Source organism: Sphaerodactylus townsendi, linkage group LG13 (genome assembly GCF_021028975.2).
Source record: "Sphaerodactylus townsendi isolate TG3544 linkage group LG13, MPM_Stown_v2.3, whole genome shotgun sequence".
Taxonomy (NCBI): domain Eukaryota; kingdom Metazoa; phylum Chordata; class Lepidosauria; order Squamata; family Sphaerodactylidae; genus Sphaerodactylus; species Sphaerodactylus townsendi.
This window is the reverse complement of record NC_059437.1, coordinates 13,871,682-13,890,635: the sequence shown is the minus strand read 5'-3', so window position 1 is coordinate 13,890,635 and position 18,954 is coordinate 13,871,682. Positions and strand designations below refer to the sequence as shown.

Sequence of the window (18,954 nt, the reverse complement as noted above, 5' to 3'; positions counted from 1 at the left end):
ACTCTGCTACTCGCAGTGGCCCACCAGGTGCCTTTGGGAGCTCACGTGCAGGATGTGAAAGCAATGGCCTTCTGCTGCTGCTGCGGCTCCCGAGCACCTGGTCTGCTAAGGCATTTGCAACCTCAGATCAAGGAGGATCAAGATTGGTAGTCATAGATCGACTTCTCCTCCATAAAATTTATGGAGGATTTATATCCTGTTGGACTGAGTACCCTCTGAAATGCAAGAAGACCACAAGTTTGACCAGGCCATTCCTCCAGACACAAGGCCCACTTGGACCTTCTGCAGTGCAGGATTAGAGCTGTGCAGATGGGCCCCGAAGAGACCAAGTGCTGGGGATAAGAAAATATGAAAGAGCCGTGCTGGGCCAGTGTTCCATTTAGTCCAGCAGCACAGCAACCAACCACAGCACAGCACAACAACCAACCAGTCACCTTGGGTAGCCGACAAACAAGCCAGTAGAGACCATGGCCTCCCCGTGATCTTGCCTCCTAGCACTGGCATTCAATAAGAAGAGTTTGGGATTTATACCCCACCTTTCTCTCCTGTAAGGAGCCTCAAGGTGGCTTACAAGCTCCTTTCCCTTCCTCTCCCCACACCAGACACCTTTGTGAGGTAGGTGGGGCTGAGAGAGTTCCGAAGAACTGTGACTAGCGGCCCAAGGTCACCCAGCAGGAATGTAGGAATGCGGAAACACATCTGGTTCACCAGATAAGCCTCTGCCACTCAGGTGGAGGAGTGGGGAATCAGACCCGGTTCCCCAGATTAGAATCCACCTGCTCTTAACCACTACACCATGCTGTCATTCAGAGGGTTGCGTCTCTGGGTATAGAGCAGTGGTTCTCAACCTGTGGGTCGGGACCCCTTTGGGGATCGAACGATCCTTTCACAGGGGTCGCCTAAGACTCTCTGCATCAGTGTTCTCCATCTGTAAAATGAATAAATGTTAGAGTTGGGGGTCACCACAACATGAGGAACTGTATTAAAGGGTCGCGGCATTAGGAAGGTTGAGAACCACTGGTATCTCTATGGCTAGTAGCCATCAGTGCTTCAAGGAATGGTGCAGGAGAAGCTTAGCTGGACAAATAGCCTGATAATAGTACAGAGTGCTTATTTTTATTTTATTGATACCCGGCCTTCCCCTGGCAGGACTGTGGTGAGATGGAAAGAAGCTCATGCTTGGCCTCACAGGATCTGCTCTTCTTCCTGTGCAGTGCGCCAGACTGTGGCCTGGGGCCACACAATTTATTTATTGTTTTAGAAAAGTTAGTTCATTCTGCCTTAGGTTTTTCACCTCCTGCCACTGAGAAGGGCAGAGGGCACAAGGGGGAAGGTTCAGAGTGCTTCTGTTGAGAAGTGGAGGCCTGTAGAAGAGTTGATTTTTATACCCTGCTTTTCTCTATTTTTTTTTTAAATTAAAGTTTATTTAATTCAAATGCTTTAAAAGGACCATATACAAAAATAAGTTCAGTTAACATTGTACAAAATTTTCAGTCCATAATAAGTTATAATTCCTAACAGTATAATAATATACTTATCCGTATTCCTTTCATTTTTATGACTTCACATTCGGACCTAACTAAAACAGTTTTCTCTTAGAGTTTAACTTTCTTTAACTAACCTCTCGTAAATACCCAAAGTTAATAGCCAACCACAAAGATTCTTGAAGTTCTATAAAAAGAAATTTGTTTTTCCCCTTGTTTCTTTGTAGGCAGAATCAAAAGGTTCATATCTCTTTGGATTAGTTTCGTTTTGTCTCTCCAATCCCCTTTTCTCTATTTTTAAGGAGTGGCTTCCCCTCCCCGCAGTAGACACCTTGTGAGACAGGTGGGGCTGAGAGAGTGGGGAGAGAAATTCGACTGGCCCAAACTCACTCAATTGGCTTCTGGTGAAGGTACAAGGAAAACTAACTTGATTCACCAGATGAGAGTCCACCGCCCATGTGGACAAGTGGGGAATCAAACCAGATTAGAGTCCTCCAGCTCTTAATCACGACACCACGCTGGCTCCTTGGAGGTCAGAGCATGCCCGTGTGCAATATATATGACACAGATAACGGGATTCAGTGTTGGGAGAGAAGGTCAGTGAAATGTGGAAGGTTGTGCTTCTCCTGTTCGCATTCTCCCATACATCACAGCGGTCCCTTCCTGCTTTTGTAACTGCCTTTTTACAGCCAAATGGTGTGTAGTGATTAAGAGCAGGTGGATTCTAATCTGGAAAACCAGGTTTGATTCCCCACTTTTCCACCTGAGTGGCAGAGGCTTATCTGGTGAACCAGATGTGTTTCCGCACTCCTGCATTCCTGCTGGGTGACCTTGTGCTAGTCACAGTTCTTTGAAACTCTCTCAGCCCCACCTACCTCACAAGGTGCCTGTTGTGGGGAGAGGAAGGGAAAGGAGCTTGGAGGCCACCTTGAGTCTCCCTTTCGGAGAGAAAAGGTGGAGAATAAATCCAAACTCTTCTTCTTCTTTATCATAGGAAAATACATTTCTGCCCCTCCTCTCCTGCATGTGTGGTGCCTTACAACAGCAGCTGATTAAAAAAAATCCTTAAAAAGCTATAAATATAAACCATAGGCCTATTGTCCCTGGAAATTTGGGGCATGCAGTTCTTCTGGAACAGCAGTGGGAAAATACGCTTTGGCAGGTCTCTTCAGCACTTCTGTAGCTGAGGAATAGCAGTAATCCTGTACCTTCATGCAGAGCACTCATGTGAGCACACTGTCCTGTCATGTATTATTCAGGGATTTCCTAAACCTGTTTAAGTTGAAAATTGGTGACTCCAAAGTGCTGGGGGGGAGAGGGGGAGCAGGCTTGGTATGTGACAGCTGCTGCAGATATCTGCCTGTTATCATCAATTGTATAATATCTTGAATAGATTCTGAAGAACTCTTGAAGTTGAAAGGCTTCAGGAGTCTCCTTAGAGCAGCTTTGGCGCTTTCTCTTGGCGGTATTTTTCCAGTTGCAGTTGTAATGTGGAATTGTGATGGTACCAGATGCCCTACGGAGGCCTGAAATGGGTTGGCTGGATTGTGCCAAAAACCAGGTCCTGCATTTTGCTTCTAACAACAGCCAGCCAGTTGCCTCTGTGATGGAAAGTGTTGTCACATCACAGCAGATTCACAGCAACCGGTAGGGTTTTCAAAATTAGAGACGTGCAGAGGTGATTCGCCCTTAAGTGCCTCCACTTTCGGAAAGAACTGGAACCGACCCAAGGTCACCCAGCAGCCATCATGTGAAGGAGTGGGGAATCGAACCCAGTTGTCCAAATTAGTGTCCGCTGCTGTTAACTACTATACCACGCTGCCTCTCAAAACAAATTACTGTGCAAATGTGCGTTCGAAGTGCCGTCAAGTCACAGCTGCTTTATGGGAACTAGCGATCTCAAGGCAAGAGATCCCCAGAGGTGCTTTGCCATTGCCTGCCTCTGCATAGCAGCCCTGTACTCCCATCAAAGTATTAACCAGACCTGACCCTGCTTAGCTGCTGAGACCTACAAGATCAGATTAGAAGAAGAGGAGGAGGAGGAGGAGGAGGAGGAGGAGGAGTTTGGATTTATATCCCCCGTTTCTCTCCTGCAGGAGACTCAAAGGGGCTTACAATCTCCTTGCCCTTCCCCCTCACAACAAACCCCCTGTGAGGTAGGTGGGGCTGAGAGAGCTCCGAGAAGCTGTGACTAGGCCAAGGTCACCCAGCTGGCATGTGTGGGAGTGTACAGGCTAATCTGAATTCCCCAGATAAGCCTCCACAGCTCAGGTGGCAGAGCGAGGAATCAAACCTGGTTCCTCCAGATTAGATACACGAGCTCTTAACCTCCTACGCCACTGCTGCTCCTGATTAGTTTGGTCTGTCCAGGTCAGGGAGTTCACAAATAGAACTTGAAGGTGACGGCCATCTCTGGGTGTTTGTTTCCTGGCGTTGGGTAATCAGAGGTACACTGCCTCCATAAGTGCAGACTTTTCTGTATTTCTGTATTCACAGGCACCCATCGGACAGTGGCTGTGATCTAACTAGGGCCAATTCAATTTCTCATCTTTTACATCTTCTGCCATTTTATGAACATTTCATCTCCACTTCAGAGAAAGCACTGTAAATACCTGCAGTCAGAAAAGGGATATACTGTAGTAGTGCTATGCACTGTCGGATACTTGTCTTCAAGCAGCGGCGAGATCTATCTCTCAGTGGCAGGAAAGATTATTGAGGCTTCTTCATCACACACAGAAAAGTGAAGTGGCAGGGGGGCTATGCCGCTTGGGACTATAGGTGTGCTGCAGGCAGGCAAGGCGTGGAATGCTGTGAAGGCAGAGTCAGGTCAAGTCTCACAGGACAGAACAGGCGATAGACAAGTGCGTAGCCAGAAGGCAGTCCAATGGGTCAAGGCAGGCATCAGGCAAAGGCTTAGTCACGGGTCAGTTCAATAGGTCGTGGCACAGGAGATCAAATAAACTGGCTGGGAGTCTGCAGTAGACCAGGCACACGGAGACAACAGGAAACACACTTGTTGCACCCAGGCAGAGGCAAGCTCCCAGCAAGACTTATACAGAGAGCCTTGTCCAAGGGGTTGGGATTCTGCAAGGAGTTAATCCTCATCAGATGCAGACACTTCTGCTTTTCCACATCTTGCTGCAATATGAGCACTCCTCCTTTGCTTCTGCAGCAGCTGCCTCCGCTTCTGCCTCCTGTGCACAGTTGCCTCATTACTGAGTTCCCTGGGGGGATCTGCAGGCTCTTCCACCAGCATGCCATCAGGCAGGGAAGGGCTGGCAGTTGGCTTTGCTGCCTGATCTTCCTCAGGAGCAGCCAACTCTGGCTGCATTGTGTTGTCAAGTTCTGCATCAGAGTCCTCTGTATCCTGGTAAGTGCCCAGGGGCTGGCTCATGACAATAGGTGAGGGATCATGTTTTGTAAAAGTTGCCTTACCTTGATAATCCCCTGCATGTGAAGTGTGAGGTTCAAACCTTTATGCCTGATGTGGTAATTTTTTTCCCTGTTTGCAGGGAGTTTTTAGATGAGGGTGTACTACAAATATGTGACCCCCTTCAATCTGAAACAGTACAGAGCGCTCTGCTAAATCATATTTTTGCTACCTTTTTCTGTTATATGTGTAGACCAGAAGAAAATGTTACGTCTCAGGAATCAGGAGTTGGAGGAATAAAATACAACGCTTTATTGCATGGCTGCCACTCGCACATAGCATAAGATCACACTGCAGCTGCGCTCAATGTAACACAAATGCTAATGACCAATTACCGTGCAGCAGCTGCAGACTCTTAAAACAATACAGTACCTCACATCAATACAATACATTACAGAAAAGAAAAACTATAACCTGGCAACACGGGAAGTGATGCAATTTCTAGAGATTGGTGTGTTATAAAAATACAAACAATACAATTCCAAGTCCCTACAAAACACGCAGTGAAAAGTCAGTGGTTGGTTACAATTGTAAATGTGTTAGTGTGCATGATGACATTTATTATGAAAACGTTGGTTTAACTATGGGACGTTTATTTAGATCTGTAATTAAAGATTAGAAGTATTGAAAAGGAGCAGTGACCAAGTTTTCAATGAAACACGTGCAAAGCCTAGACACCTGTCACTCCGTGGCATAATTACTACAGATTTTTTCAATACTACTTTTGGAATCCTGTGTCGGACTTCCAGTTTTAGCCATACTTGACTTTTCTTACTTTTTATACAGAGTTATACAGCTGATTTTTCATGGCATGTATTGCGTCGCAAAGTGGAACGTTACTGTTGGTATTTTTGTAGCACACCGATCTTTATGAGTTGGGTTTTGCCATCTGTCGTCGTTCTTGCACTTTTCATTGTATATTGCAGGGGTAGGGAACCTGCGGCTCGAGAGCCGCATGCGGCTCTTCTGCCCTTGCACTGTGGCTCCACGAGCTGAGCTGCCGGCCCCATCCTTGCCCGCCCTACAGGCAGCAGGGCGGGCGCATCCATGCGCTTCTCAGAATGAGCGGAGTAAAAGGTTAAAAAAACCCCCAATATATACAGTGTTACCTTTATTTTAAATGTCAAAAATTATTTGCGGCTCCAAGTGTTTTCTTTTCCCATGGAAAACGGGTCCAAATGGCTCTTTGAGTGTTAAAGGTTCCCTGCCCCTGGTATAATGTATTGGCTGTTTTATTGTTTTTATTGTTTTATTGTTTGCCTGAGCCCTGCAGGGGAGGGCAGGATATAAATTGAAATATAAAATAAAATAAATAAAAATAAATTACTTTCAGTGTAGGTGGGCGATAGTTTTCTTATGATAGGTGACATGTGTTCTATAACCCATTGTACTGTGCTGTTGATAGGATTAAACCATGCCTAAGTACCTCGAGCCGAGAGGTCATCAGCCAGGCAACAAGGGAAGAGTCTGGAAGCAAGAATTTACCAGTGCAGTAAGAATACAGTATGCACCCGCAGGGTTAAGGGAGGTGTCTTTAGATTGCCTGGGTAGAGCAAAATGCCATGGTAAAAGCTCAAGGTCTAAACCCATCGTGGACTGAAAATTATACTCATCCTTACCGATTCTAGCTTTAAAGTCACCATCTAGAATCACCATGTCAGGCTGATGAGTCTGACAAAGGTCAGAAAGATACCACTGCCCAAATAAGGAGCTCCCTCTGCCACCTAGGGTTTGACGAAGCCCAGCCAGCCAGGGTGCCTCCGGGTTCCCCCTTCACCCTCCGAGGAGGGCAGCAACAAGCAGCTTCCCGGGGCAGGGAGGTTGTCCCGCCCCCGCCCCCAGCCTCTTTGTGATGGATAGAAAATGGTGACTCGCGTATAAGCCGAGGGGACTTTTCTCAGCCTTTAAACAGGGCTGAAAATCTCGGCTTATACTCGAGTATGTACGGTAGTTGTGAAGATCGGACCACAATTGGTCCCCTTTGAGGTAAGAACACAACAGAGAGATATAGCAAGGCAGCATTGCAGGGCTGACTCTCCAGAATTGCTCGGTTTCCCAAGGCTGGGAGGGTTCCGGTCAATAGTATTGGCAGGCAGGCAGATCAAGGCAGTTCTCTTCTCAGCCTGCAGCCCTGGAGGCACGGGGATTCAGGAATCTGTTTCTGACCCGTCTGGTCTCCCGGTTCAAAATGTGCTGCTCATCTGACATTTCCTCCCCAACCTCCCTTCCCCAATAGCAAGACTTAATGAGTTCTATTAACAGACTGGGAGATCGTTGTGTTGTGGATACAGTTCAGTTGGAGTATGCATTGGCTGAGTGTCTGGAACAGCAGAAACTATATTTTCCCTCCCTGCTGCCTTTCTGCACGGTCTTGAGAAGCGTGCACTTTGACGGTGGAGGAGCCAAGCCTCGCCACTGTAGCCCGGCAGGGTCCAAACCTCATTTTCTGCCTTTGATTGCTTTCTGCAGCCTGAGCCATTTGTAAAGAAAAGGCCCTTGAAGCTGAGATTTTTTTCCCCATCCGTGGTGGAAAAATTACTGTGAAGCCACGAGGGCGTGCTTCCTGTATCATGTAATAACAGAGCGTCTGCGGTGGGGAGTGACTGGCTTGGGATGGGGGGGGGGGGGCACTGAATGACGCATGGACACTTTCTGCAACTTCGAGAGATTGTTATATGTTCCCTTTAGGTGACCGTTCTCTCCTGCCATGTGCCTGCGTAACCTCCATTAATGCTAATACAGAATAAGACCTTAAAGAACTCAGACCACTTATTTTCTTCCTTTTCTGGCTCTCCAGCCGCATTTCCACCTTCCTGAAAACATCTCCTCCATTGTCTATTACCAGCCCCGAGGCATTGGAACTTTCTTATGGTGAAATTGGAGCCCGGTGGGGCCTTTGCAATTCCTGAAGGCTCCCCTGGCTTACATTTTTAAAATACACGTAGGGAAGCATGAAGGTAAATGTCCAAAGACGTCCCAGGTAGTAGCGTGTTGTGGGTTTTCCAGGTTGTATGGCTGTGTTCCAGTAGCATTTTCTCCTTGACGTTTCACCTGCATCTGTGGCTGGCATCTTCAGAGGATCTCCATACAACCTGGAAAACCCACAACACCCTAGTGCAGGGGTAGGGAACCTGCGGCTCTCCAGATGTTCAGGAACTACAATTCCCATCAGCCCCTACCAGCATGGCCAATTGGCCATGCTGACAGAGGCTGATGGGAATTGTAGTTCCTGAACATCTGGAGAGCCGCAGGTTCCCTACCCCTGCCCTAGTGTGTCTGGTCACGAAAGGCTTTGACAATACATCTCAGGTATTTCCATGCATGACACGGAAAGTGCTCTTGAGTCTCTTATGTTTGCTATTTATGTGTGGCCAAATCTTGTGATATGGTCTTCCCCCCTCCCTGGGCTGCCCTGGTCAATGGTACTTAAATGTTTTATAGTGCTTTGGAGTGTTCAAAGCCCTTCATTTGCCTAGTTTTGTAATTGTAACTGCCAGACAGTAAAGAAGGTCAGTCCTATTATCCTCCTGTTGTAGAGGCAGGAGTCTTGGTTGACCTTTCCTCGGGTGCCGTTGTCCATGATTTGTGCCACCCCATCTTCCGTTCTTGACCCCGATATGCAGAGTCTGTCAGGTGCATCCTTTCTTACGTTTGTAGCAGCTTCTGCAAGTATACTTTAGATCAGGAAAATAGGGTACAGGAGAAGAAATGAACATGGTCTCTCTCCAACCTAATTCCACCAGCACCCTTTTCCTGGCAGCTGTTTGTGGGGGTTTTAAAAAAACACACTGGACATCTCAGATTTCCTTTGTCAAGTCTCTTTGGGTTAGAAAGTTCTCAGACTATCTCATGGCCGGTTTGTGCAGCTCTAAGTTTGTAGTTTTTTAGAACGGATCTTGGATTCTCAGGGTGCACAGATTGGCCATGAAGATTTCCCAGAATACATATTTCAGGGGTGTAGTTGTGGCACTGGCAAAGCTAAGCCTGGCTTGGGAACAAATTTTGATGCCTGGATGTTTTGTTGTTGTTTTTGTTTTTGATAGCCTAGATTCAGGGGCAGTCTTGCCCTGAGCTCAGGATGACATTGATGCACTGATGTTCTGGAGTGCATCCCTGCAGGAGATTTTTTCTCCTCAAGGTTCATAGAAACAGGATCTATTAAGAACCCCACTGGATCCACCCAAGGATCCATCCACCTGCAAATCATGATACTTATTGGAAGAGGGCACCTTTTGAATTTTCTTGCTTAAGATCCAGAAATATCTTGAGATGGGTCCCAGAGTCCGTCAGGTGCAGCATTTTCAGATGTGCATGATATGCCATAGGTATGCCGTGGAGCATTGATTGGGCTGCATACTGTCCCCAATGCTGGGAGAAAAGCCCTACAGTAGGATCTTCTGGAGCAATATGTTGTAAACTGTGTAGAAGAACATATTGGGGGGGGGGGGGGGAGGAGAAAGAGAACTTCCAAGTTTTCTTTGCACTGCGTTACAGTTTGCTTATTTCTGTCCTTTCAGGCCAGCCCTTCAAACTGGACCCCAAAATGGCCCACAAGAAGCTGAAGATCTCCAATGACGGGCTCCAGATGGAGAAAGATGAGAGCTCCCTGAAAAAGAGCCACACGCCCGAGAGGTTCAGTGGGACAGGGTGCTACGGTGCAGCAACGTATTCATCGACAGTGGCTGCCATTATTGGGAGGTGACCGTGGGCTCCTCCACATGGTAGGTGATTCTGTTGCTGCTGCCGAACTAATATTGGCCAACGGAGTGGGGCATGTACTGAACTGAGATCACAAGGAGAACTGGGCAACACTTGCCTTGGCTGGTCAGTTCAGGACTTCATTCCCATTGTGATATCGACTGACGGTGCAGCTCTAGATGTTAGGGAATTGTTGATTCCCATCAGCCCTACCAGCATGGCCAATTGGCCATGCTGACAGAGGCTGATGGGAATTGTAGTTCCTGAACATCTGGAGAGCCGCAGGTTCCCTACCCCTGATCTAGACATTGTCCTAGGTTATTTGGGTCCGACGCATGACGACTGCCATGTTTATTTATTTGCAACGTTCCTATGCTACCATGCTTCCCCTGCCTTCAAGATGGTTTACAATTCAAAACCATGGCTTCCGCTTGTATATATTAATGGTACAGGAAGAGGAGAGGAAAGCAAGCCATCTCAAATGCCAACCCTTATATAGGCTGTCTCTGATGTGGGGAGGGGAAGGGAAGGTGATTGTAAGCCGCTTTGAGACTCCTTACAAGACAGAAAAGCACGGTATAAATCCAAACTCTGCTTAATAATAATTTTTGTAAGCCTCTAGCTGCAGCTATTTTCGATGTAAATCAGGGGCTGGATACTGCAGTCAAGTAAGTGTGAGGAAAACAAGCAGAATGCAGATGATGAAGAAGAAGAGTTTGGATTTGTATCCCCTCTTTGTCTCCTGCTCTTAACCCCTTCACCGCTGCTGCTCAAATAAGACTGAGGTGATGCCAGCTGGGAAAGTTGACTGGCATGCCTCTTTCCGATGGAATTAATTTATCCTTGTCTGGTCAGAGCGTATGAGAATTCCTGGACCCATCTCTTTAATGGGAATTGGATGTTGGTATTGTTGCAAAGAATGCTGTTTGATCATTAGTGTTTAATTCAGAAATTGCCCTTCTGTCTTGACTCTGCCCACCTAACTATGCTGATTCATGCTTTTGCAGTCTCCAAATTGGATTGCTGCAAATTGGATTACTGGGACTTCTCTGGAAGACATTCCAGAAGTTTCAATTAGCGCAGCCCGCTTTTTAATGGGTCTGAATCGCTGTGCACATATAACACTGCTTTTTGAAAACAGCTTCGTTGTCTACCTGCTTGCCTCTGGGCTCACTTGAGCATGCTGATCTGTGCCTTTAAGGACCTTCTGAATACACAGTCCTGACCTTGATGAACCAGGGCTCTGGTCCAGTATGGGGCTGCTTTGAAAGATCGTCATTTCAGACTACCCAGTGGCGCAGAGTGGTAAGCTGCTGTATAGCAGTCAAAGCTCTGCTCCTGACCTGAGTTCGATCCCAATGGAGGTCGGTTTCAGGTAGCTGACTCAAGGTTGACTCAGCCTTCTATCCTTCCGAGATCGGTAAAATGAGTATCCAGCTTGCTGAGGGTAAAGTGTCGACGACTAGGGAAGGCAAGGGCAAACCACACTGTAAACACTGTCTGCCTGATAGATACAGCGATGTGATGTAGGCATTCTGGTGTGATGTCAGTATTGACCGGGGAACTACCTTTACCTTTTTCATTGCCTTATTTCTGAAGACTTTCCCCATTTAATCTGATGGTTTATTGGCTTGTCTTCCGGGCTTTTGTTGTATATATTAATAGTTGCTGTTTTATGCGGAGTGGTTGAGTGCAACTATATTGTAGGCAGGCTTTTAAAAACCAACCTGAATTTGTGGAAGTTGCATGGTTTGCTTTTTAAAAATAAAAATAAAATTAGTTAGACCCTGAAGATACAACAACTGGAACTGGTCAGCAATGGAATTTTAATGTAAGCGATTCGTTGAACTGCTTAGAAAAAGTGGTACCTCTAGTACAGGAACTGTGTCAATCCCCCGCTCAGGCAATAAAACACTAGTGAGGGTTCAAAGGATTTTATTGAAAGCAGGTCAGGAACAGTGGAAAGACAGAACAGTTGATAATATGGATAGCACAATCCCCACCTCCCTCATGGGAACAACAAGAGTTAGCAGTGTATTGTCGAAGGCTTTCACTGCTGGATTCAACTGGTTCTGGTGGGTTTTCCAGGCTGTGTGGCCGTGGTCTGGTGGATCTTGTTCCTAACGTTTTGCCTGCACCTGTGGCTGGCATCTGGACACAGTGTGTGACAGACTTCCCTCTGTGATACACCTCTGAAGACGCCAGCCACAGATGCAGGTGAAACGTTAGGAACAAGATGCACCAGACCACAGCCACACAGCCCGGAAAACCCACCAGAACCAGAGTCAGTTGTGTCCAGCCTGGAGGCTCTTCCCAGCTGCAAACCTCAAGGACAGAAGATAATCAGGGACTTGCAGAAGCGAAAGCGCTCCCAGTGAATTCCCCCCTCCCAAACATGGCAACTGGACAAACTGTTACAACTTTGATGTCAAGGAGAGCAGAAACCCCAGTGTTAAGGTGAGGCATGGGTCCTGGACCATTGCACCAAACTGTCCCCCCCCCCCCCCCACACACACACACACATTTCCAAATCATGAAGCTCGGTGCCAGGCATCCAGCGCACAGGGCTTACATATTTCATTAAAATGTCCTTCTGCAGGGAGCTCCTCTCAGTTCGGAAACGTGCTTCTCAGAAAGCCCATTTTCATTCGGTCTCTTTCGCTGAAGGGCTTCATTTAAAAATGTGCGGTGGCAGCTATGTGTACTTTTCTGGGTATGTGAGAAAGAGAGACCGCTGGCTCTGCTCTGCAGGGAGGTAGGGCGCGAATAATTGCGCTCGGGTGCAGCTGCGATTCAAAGCCAGCCTCGGGCCGTGTGTCACAAAGAAATTCATGGATCAAAGACACAGCGGGGACTTGCGGCTTCTAGCCGTTGAGATTGAAACATCATCAGCCCCTGTACAGTTATCCAACCAAATTGCAATTCTCTGAGCCAGCCTCCTTCCTTCTTTTATATCCTGCACGAACTGCTGGGTCTGGGGTTTTTGTGTGTGTAGGGGGTCACCTGTCAGCACAGTAGCCAGAAAGCCACTTTGAACCCTGTGCCTGCCCTTTTTCTTGCCCTCCGGGCTTTCTTTTGCATTTCAAGGGTGCTGTCGCTACACCTTGGTCAGCTGGTTGGTAGCCCATTTGATCAATTGACCCAATTATAGTGTTGCCCCAAAGACTTGCTGCGGATGACAGCATGACAAAAGCACAAGGCGTGCAGGAATTTAAAAACTTAGCCTCCCCACCCCACCCCGCTGCTCTATACCAATGTACTTTCTTTGCCAGCAAAAAATAAAAACAAGATCTTACACAGCTTCTGTTTACATATATTCTAATGGCTCTCTTTAATATGCTTTTGCATTTTTGCATCTATGTATGTATATGTGTGTGTGTGTGTGTGTGTCTGTCTGTCTGTCTGTTTGTCTGTCTGTCGGTCTATCTATCTGTCCATCTATCATCTCCCCCATTTCTCCCTGGGGCACTCCAAACAGCTTAGAATAGGGGTGGCCAACCTATGGTGCTTCAGATGTTCATGGACTATAATTCCCATCAGCCCCTGCCAGCATGGCCAATGGCCCATGCTCATGGGTTGATGAGAATTGTAGTCCATGAACATCTGAGCAATTATAGGTTTGATAGGATGGACTTTACGATGTTATGGACTGGCTAACTTGGCTGCCAGCATGGCCAATTGGCCATGCTGACAGGGGCTGATGGGAATTGTAATCCATAACATCTGGAGTGCCAAAGGTTCGCCACCACTGCCATAGGTTGACCGTCCCTGACTTAGAACATAAGCCTGCCATCTCTCATTTTCTTACACCAATAACCCTGTGAAGTAGTTAAGCTGAGAGAATGTGACCTGCCCTAAGGTCACCCAGCGAGCTTCTATGGTAGGGGAGGGGATTCAACCCCAGGTCTCCCGGGACCCCAGTCCAACACTTCTATTCACAAACTTCCTGCCAGCTCTCATGCCTTGTTCCCTCTCTCTCCAGGTACGCCATCGGCATCGCCTACAAATCAGCCCCAAAGAACGAGTGGATCGGCAAGAACTCCTCCTCTTGGGTCTTCTCCCGCAACAACAACTTTGTGGTGCGTCACAATAACAAGGAGATGCTGGTGGACGTTCACCCGCAGATGAAGCGCCTGGGCATCCTCCTAGACTATGACAACAACATATTTTCCTTCTATGACCCGGCCAACTCCCTGCACCTCCATACGTTTGAGATTTCCTTTATTCTACCTGTCTGCCCCACCTTCACGATTTGGAACAAATCCTTAGTGGTTGCCTCGGGTCTGCCTGCTCCAGACTTCATTGACTACCCCGAGCAGCAGGAGTGCAACTGCCGCCCCCACGAGTCCCCGTATGTATCAGGGATGAAAGCCTGTCATTGAGGCACGAGAAGCCCCCTCCCTCCTAGCCAAGCCTCAGGAACTTCTGCGCCACTGGACTGGAAGGCGCACTACGCTTCCCCATGGGTCACTCAGCAACTCGCCGCACCTGGCTAGCTTGTGTCTCGAGGGAAACCCACGTCTCTGGCGCACGCCCCGTGGGAGGGTGTGGGTGGCGTTTCACGGACTTGTTTTGTTTTGTTTTGGGTAGCACTACTGAATTTTCTCCAATGGAGTCGGCATGTCTTGTTTTGGTTTCCTGATGGGGAAAAAGGTGACGCGGCAGAGCACGAGGTGGGGCCTCCTCAGTTGCCAGAATGTTGATGAATGAGAGTTTGCGTCTGTCTGTAAAGGGATTCCTCGGGCACCTGGGATTCTCCCCGCTCCTGTTGTGTTGAGAGAGCTGAGCAGAAGTTTGGAACCCAAGCCATTAACTAGAACCTATAGGGCTGTTCCACATATAGCAATCAAATATGACAGTTGCGTACACGGGTGTTTTGTTTTGAGCAAATGCAGCATGCATGCACAGGGCAGTCTTGGCCTGTCTCCGATTCTGTGCGCTTGCAATGAAAACCCCAGAGCTGTGACTGTCCCATGCAGCGATGCTCCTGCAGATTGCATTTTGTTCCTTATGTGGAAGGACCTTCCGCGTAGGATTTTTCAGTGAAGCAGCCTGTAGTGTTACAAGGATCACTGCACTTCGCGCAGAAAGGGGAGAAGCAATGGCAGCCCGGAAGTCCATGACTACTGAAATATACCTGGCTTTGGAAGGGTGGGTTGCTTGTGCCTTGGCTGCAGAGATGATCCCCAGTGTGTTTCCTGGTTGAGCTGGGTTTGCCAGACCCTTTGTCAGGCATCGGAATGAGACTGGGAAAACGGTTTTGAATAATGGGGAGAAGGAGGCGGAATTTTAGAGCATGCTGAAGATGTCTGGTTTTTCCAACCGGTGCAGGCCCCAGAACAATCCTGATCCCCAGTCTCTTGGCTCAGATGCTTTGGTCTGAGATGGGTCTGTATAGTTGGGGTTCAGTGGAAAACCCATCTAGATGAAAACGGGCTGATCGCCTCCTCTTCCCTATAGCTCTTGTTTCTGTCAAGGACTTTCACGGAGTGCATGTCACCTCTGGCTTTGGTGTGCGAAGGGGAAACCCAGGTGAATGGAGCAGCCAGGGAGCCTTCAGAAAATTACAAAGGAAAGCTGCTGGCCTAGAGAATATTGTACGCAGCAGCACAGCTTCCTGGTGAGGAGAGGGGTCTTGGGAAGGAGTTCCAGGTACACCCAGAGGATACAGTGCACTGAATTGGGAGCGCAGAGAAGGCTAGAATTGCAAGGCCGACTTTTTGTCTAGATTAAGCACATGGGAAGTGTTTGTACTTGTCCTGACTTTGGATCTCTGTATTCAGCAACAGAACGAATCAGGCCGTAGGAGTGGAATTTATTGTCAGGCCGTATGATGATGACTCTGGGAGTTTTCAGAGGGGTACCTTGTTATTTAGCGACAGCTGCCAAATTCCAGTGCTGAGTATTCTATGGGTGATTGGCAGGGTCCAGCAGGGGTCCCTCTGCAGTAAAGGACACGTTATTACTAGCTGCTGAATTGTTTGCAAAATTTGGAAGGCCGTGCCCGCCTCCTGCATTTTTCCAGAGTGGAATGATTGATGTGGGTCTGAGCTTCCAAAACAGAGAGCCCCCAGCCCTCCCGTACGTTGCAGAGGAAATCTAGGAAGTGTGATGGCAGAGTCAAAAACATGCATGGATTTTGGATTTAGTCAGTCAGGATATGTTGGTACTGAAACATGGTGTCCTTTTTCATCTGTTAAAGTCTCATTACACAGAACCTGACGCCAGGCATAGACTTCTGAGATCTCAGGCTTTGACGAAAAGATACAAAAGCTTTGATTCCTTATTGATGGCACTGGAAATCAGGGGGACAAAAGTCTAGCAGAGGCCTTGTAGGTTGAGAAGCAGGGCGTCTTTCTCCTGCAGAGCTCTCCTTTTTCTTCCAGGTAGTTTTCATAGTGGGGGTACGACACACTAAATTCTAATGGTTCTTTTGTTACCCATATGTTCCTTCCTGGCACCAAGAAACCAAGAAAGAAATTTATTAATTGCAGTCACTGACCAAAGTATAGACAGATAAATAAATGGGCTATTAGCTTAGTACGTACGACGTCTCTACAAAACATTAAAATTCTACTACCGATCCATTAAAAATTTAAATACGGTAAGCAGTACCACAACAGTTGAAGATTATTATTGTCAGGGTATCTTAGTCCAGTTAGTTCTAATCCTTGTTGCCAACCAAGCATACTTGGCACCATAACCCTTTCTCACAGACCCTCTTCCCTTCTGCCTCCCCTAAATTCTGCCAAACCTACACGTGGACAGATTTAAAAAACAATACACGCGCTTGTACACCTATTCAATAGCCTTAATGTATTTAGTCGAAGCGCTTTGCACGCCAGATTCAACTGAGTCTTCTGGTCAAGTTGTGTGGGTTGTGTGGCCGTGGTCTGGTGGATCCACCAGACCACCAAATCCACCAGACCATGGCCACACAACCCGGAAAACTCACCAGAACCAGTATTCAATATCAAGTTTGTTTGGTGCAGAATTGGGGATGTGCGAATGGGGGTTGGGGGTGGAACACTGTCTGTCGTGTTATCGGGTTTACCATCAAGAGCATCACTGATCTTAATATAGCTTTTTCTGCTTAGATTTTTTTATTCCTATGGGCTTCTCTGATTGGCTCATCAAGTTTCTTCCCATCTCTTTGTGCTCTACTGGTGCCGGTATTCACACTTCCACAGCATTGCCCATGTACAACATTGTGTAAATGCATTTCTAGTTGGACCCCTGGAACATCAAACAGAACCCCAGGGTGACTGACTGAGAGCTGGAGGTTTCCTTTCCCGACAATTCCATTTTCATTTATTGGCTTGTATCCAACCACGCTCTGAAGAAGGTTTCGCATTCTGACGTTTTCTTAAGAGGGGGCAGTGGTTCCTGCAGATTCCAGCCCCGCTCCCGCTGCATCCGGCTGAACACTCCAAAATGTTGTTCCCGGGAGTCAGCAGACCCCATTGAACAACATGGGGGAGGGTCTACATTGGGTGTGGAGAACTGGCAAAAACCCACCCTCCCTCCTCAAGAAAACATAAATGCCCTTGAGCATTTGATACAAGCCCTCTTCTTTAAGACTGTCGGTCCTTTCCTGCTGCAACTAAAGTGAATCTGAAGTCCATACATTTAGGGGTCAACAGCTGTGCCAAATCTGGCCTTCTGGTGAGTAAGGAAGGTGCAGTGGTTGATTTGCTAGCAGGCCTGCTGAGAAGCTGTCGCAATGCCTCGGGGCCGCTTAGAACAGTCTTTTTAGAGCAGCGGTTCCCAACCTTTTTGGTCAGGTGACCCACAACTCCAAATGTATTTTGTACGGTGATCCATCAGTTTATGGTCATGAGAGCTGTGGACCCTCGGCCTTTGGCAGTCACTGGTTTCATGCATTTTCTAACCGTTACTTGAGGCATCCAAACAAAAAATTACTTAGTAAAGGGCAAGAAGGCGAAGACCCGCTTTCACAAGCTTTGTGACTCACTTTTGGGTTGGATTAGCAGGTTGGGAAACACGGTCTCAGACGGCTGACTGCTCTGCCCTTTCTCTGTGGAGTTTAGGGCAGCCAAGTGACTCTTCTCTCTAACCTCCTCCTTACAGAAAGCTAGATGCTAGGGCAGGGGTAGGGAACCTGCGGCTCTCCAGATGTTCAGGAACTACAATTCCCATCAGCCTCTGTCAGCATGGCCAATTGGCCATGCTGGTAGGGGCTGATGGGAATTGTAGTTCCTGGTATCTGGAGAGCAGCAGGTTCCCTACCCCTGTGCTAGGGGAAATATTTCTAGCCCAGCCCTTCTTTCCAAAACACTAACATTTGTGCCGGAGGGACAGGCCACGCAGTCAGTGTGCCTTCCAGACCTAAGTTCCCCGTCTCCGTGAGGAGTAGGCCCAATTCTCAGCACCATAAAATCCTCATTATTAGCAATTCCACCCGCATGTAATCACTCAACAGCCTTTCAAAAACAGATCTTTTACCAACTTAGCTGGAAGTCCGAATCATGAGTAGGGAGTTCCATTGAATCAAAGCCACCCTAGAGGAAGCTCCGAATGGTCCTCTGCTGGTCATTTTTCCCACTCACTTTAAGTATTCTGCCATATCAAGCTGCTTCGTGTGACCTGAAGGGGGTGGATGTATGACAATATTCTTCCTATGATACGCAGGGCCTTGCTGCCGGTTAGCTCTGCTGTGGAGTGGGAACCCGCCCCAAAGCTCGTGTCCCAACATCACCCTTGTTGACCTGTCTAAACTATTAAACACTGTCTGTCTTCGCGTCGCAATCGGAGGAGCCCTGATTCCAGCTGACAGCTGCTCTTTGCTTTGGGGCCCCTGTTTTACAAGCTGTCCTTCCCCTTCCCTCGCCTGTCACATCAGGCGGCCCACGCTGCTCCTCTCAGGCCGGACCGCATTCCCCTTTGGGCTTTTGGCGACGACGGAGCGGCACGTGCCGCTGCTGGAACAGTGGGTCCCGCAGAGGTCCTGGGCTAATTTCAGCCCACGTGAAAAACGAACGCGTCCTGGAGCGGTCTTTGCTTCTCGCAATGAGGGATGCTTTTTCATCAACTCCGAATTGCCTCTGCTAGCGGCGTCAGGGTGATGATAGCTTCTCTTTGCAGGGGAAGCGGATCAGGAGGAGCTGAGCTCATCTCCTGCACAGCACCCTTTCCCCCTTGGGTCCCTCGCACGTTCAGAGGATGGTGGTTTTTAATGAGAGCAGAGCAAAACATTGCAGCTGCAAACAAACGATGCCTCTCTTGTCACGGGCTGGATAACTGCGCACGTGAGCCTTTTTGCAGAGGAAACATCCTTTCAGACGATTGGCATGGAGGGAGACACTCGACTCAGAGAGCATC

The 18,954-nt window shown here is 47.9% G+C and overlaps 1 protein-coding gene across 1 annotated transcript in view; it reads left to right on the top strand.

The window, feature by feature from the left end:
• LOC125442443 (probable E3 ubiquitin-protein ligase MID2) overlaps positions 1-16,447 on the top strand; it is a 245,876-nt gene extending 229,429 nt beyond the window's left edge. Inside the window, 3 exon segments of the mRNA XM_048513806.1 lie at positions 9,432-9,569; positions 9,572-9,635; positions 13,595-16,447. Coding sequence (XP_048369763.1) covers positions 9,432-9,569; positions 9,572-9,635; positions 13,595-13,994 — 602 coding nt within the window. The 3' untranslated portion in view covers positions 13,995-16,447.
• Positions 16,448-18,954: the final 2,507 nt, after the last annotated feature.